This window comes from Protobothrops mucrosquamatus, unplaced genomic scaffold (assembly GCF_001527695.2).
Source record: "Protobothrops mucrosquamatus isolate PMUCROS unplaced genomic scaffold, P.Mucros_1.0 scaffold4785, whole genome shotgun sequence".
Lineage (NCBI taxonomy): Eukaryota > Metazoa > Chordata > Lepidosauria > Squamata > Viperidae > Protobothrops > Protobothrops mucrosquamatus.
The window spans coordinates 31849-34751 of NW_015390675.1; the positions used below are offsets into that span (position 1 = coordinate 31849).

General features: G+C 37.3%; 1 protein-coding gene across 1 annotated transcript in view; it reads left to right on the forward strand.

Annotated features, from left to right (window-relative positions):
• The window catches only part of LOC107299308 (alpha-catulin-like), a 9670-nt gene extending 8460 nt beyond the window's left edge, over positions 1-1210 (forward strand). Inside the window, exons 5-7 of the mRNA XM_015828670.1 lie at positions 229-318; positions 662-832; positions 1193-1210. Coding sequence (XP_015684156.1) covers positions 229-318; positions 662-832; positions 1193-1210 — 279 coding nt within the window. The remainder of the gene's footprint in view (positions 1-228; positions 319-661; positions 833-1192) is intronic.
• Positions 1211-2903: the final 1693 nt, after the last annotated feature.

Here is a 2903-nt window from a genome sequence, read left to right on the forward strand (position 1 = left end):
CACGTTTAGTTATGTTTTCAGAAGGCGTTACACTGAAATCACATGAATTTAATAGTTTAGAAGCAACAGAAAACCTGCCCAAATTTCTCTCCATATCCCATTATGAGGTTCTGTCTTTTTTTAATAATTAAAAGATATGACATGCTTTGTTTTTCAGTAGATGCCCTACACCTCCCTTTCCCAAGAATTATTGTTCTCTATTAGAAGGTTTTGCTTTTCTTTCCTCAGGATCTGAAAGATGAAAAGAAGAAAGCTAAAATGGCAGCTGCTAGGTCTATTCTTGAGAAATGTACCATGATGCTTCTCACTGCCTCCAAGGTAACTAATTTTTTTCTGTTTGTTATCAGCAAAGCAAAAGACTTGAGAGCCACTCTCCAGAACACCTAGGGGACAGCATTGACTAAAGCCACATCAGTCAACATGTCTAGAGACCGGAAGGCTTTCTGAGGGACCCCAGAGGAAATGTTGACAAATGCAGTGGCTGACTCACTGATGAAACTGATAAGCAGCCTTGGCTGATTTGCCCGGGGGTGGGAGGGGGGGGCATTAATGGGATGCACCTTAGTATATAGCACAGAAAGATCCAAATAGTGTTGATGTATTTTTATTTATCTGCTTGCTTATAGCTTTTTTTTTTTCCGCTCAAATTATTGATCTTCAGACCTGTTTAAGGCATCCCGACTGTGAATCTGCCCGTGTTAACAAAGGAGCAGTGTTCCACAGAATGAGACTAGCTTTGGAACAGGTTATAGAGATTGTAGCAGACACTCGGCCCAATGGAGAAAATGAATCAGGCCCAATGAGCATCTATACTGGCATTAAGGAATTCAAGGTAAGGACAGATGAGTCTTTTTTAGAGACTATTTCTAGATGCAAGAGGGAAAACATTTCAGTGCTTTAGACTAGAACTTTCCAGTGATTTTCAAATACTTCAGTATGTTCAAGGCTTTTTGGTGTACTTTGTCCATATTCTGTCCAGAATTTTATGAACTAAAAACAATGCATGTATATGTATGGTTAAAATATAAAAATTCCTTCAAGAGAATGTGTCTGTACCTTGGTGGAGGAGGTTCACTCAGAAGGTAGGTAATGTTAGATACAACTCAAGACTACTGGTGGTTAACCCAAATGACTCCAACCCAATAGGTTGGTAACTTCTAATTTGTATTAAAATGACAAAATTATAAAATAGGTATTACTACGCAACTAACACCTACCATTAGATGGCTTTTCTTTTTTTTTCTTTTTTTTTATAAAAAGTTTTTTATTTATAATACAATTAAAACAAAAATGGACATAAGTGGCATTCCAGAATAAATATTCCTAACAGTTTGTTTCTTGTGATACAAAAACTTAATACATCATCCTTAACCTCTATATAAGCCTCATTCTTCTACACAATACAATTATATATACAATTATATGTACAATTATATGTATGTTTCAATCCTATCGTTAGCTTAAGATCCGAGCGGTTCTCCTTGATTCATACCAGCGATAAAATTTGTCCCAGATTTCGAAATATTCCAGTTCTGTCTTGTCTTTCATAGCCATAGTGAGCCTGTCCATCTCAGCACATGATAAAATTTTATACAGGATTTCTTCTTCCGTTGGAATTCCTTTATTCCTCCAATTTTGAGCATAAACCAATCTGGAAGCCATTAGAATGTGTAGCATCAAATAGAGTACACCTTTGTCATACTTCTACGTTGTTATACCTAATAGGAAAAATTCTGGTTTTAACTCTACCACTCGCTCTAGTATTTCTTCCAGCCATTCTTTAACCTTCGTCCAAAAATCACAAGCTCGCGTGCACTCCCACCACATATGATAGTATGTTCCAATTGTCAGATTGCATTTCCAACATTTAGAGGAAACGTTGGGACCCATTTTAGCTAATCTTATGGGCGGGAGATAGGATGGCTTTTCTATAATATAATCTTCTTAGTGATATATCTCACGGGAGTAGTATGGATTTTTCTTGCAATTATGCCTGTTTCAACCCAACTTTCGAGGGGAGGCAGGTATATGAAAGCTTGACAGATCATTTGGGAAGCTGCTTTGCACAAATATCATCTGGTATAATTCCCTATTCATATCAGCCATTTTACATAGATTGTTGTGTAGGTTATTGCATGTGGGAATTGGTATTATTTAACTGAAGTCCATCATCCTTTCCATAAGAAATGTATTCTGAAAAGAATGCAGCAGATTGTGGGTGTTCTCTCACATAAGTGTAAGACATGGGTCATATTTATAACATTTTTAAAGATTTGCATTTTCCTACTGCTGCTCTGATTGTAAACTGTCATTGAAATAAACATGCGCATGTGTTTTGAAACTGGGAAACTTGATGCCTTTTGAGTCTTTTGAACCGCAACTCTACACAGCCCTAATCAATACATCAACAAAGGATTGTGAGAGTTAGCCCAAACATTGGCAGGGCCCCAAATTGAGTGTCCCTGAGATGTGAAGCTCCATTGTGAGTCGTGCATAGTCACCATAAAGACACTGAGATGCCATCTTTAATTCAATTAACAAGATATTTTAAACAATAGCTTATAGGATGGAATACATATTAATAACTTTAGTTATAAAAACATTAAAAGAACATTGAGTGAATTTACCATATTATGGGTGGGAATGTATAGCTTGTTTTAGGTCATGTGATGGAAGAGAGCTTTGATTCTAGACCAGGGGTAGGCAACCTTGGCTCTTTTATGACTTGTGGACTTCAACTCCCAGAATTCCTGAGCCAGCCATGCTGACTCAGGAATTTTGGGAGTTGAAGTCCATGAGTCATGAAAGAGCCAAGGTTGCCTACCCCTGTTCTAGACCTTTCTCCTGTAGCTGTAGCTGCACTGGTAGTAGTAGTAGTAGTAGTAGTAGTAGTAGTAGTAGTA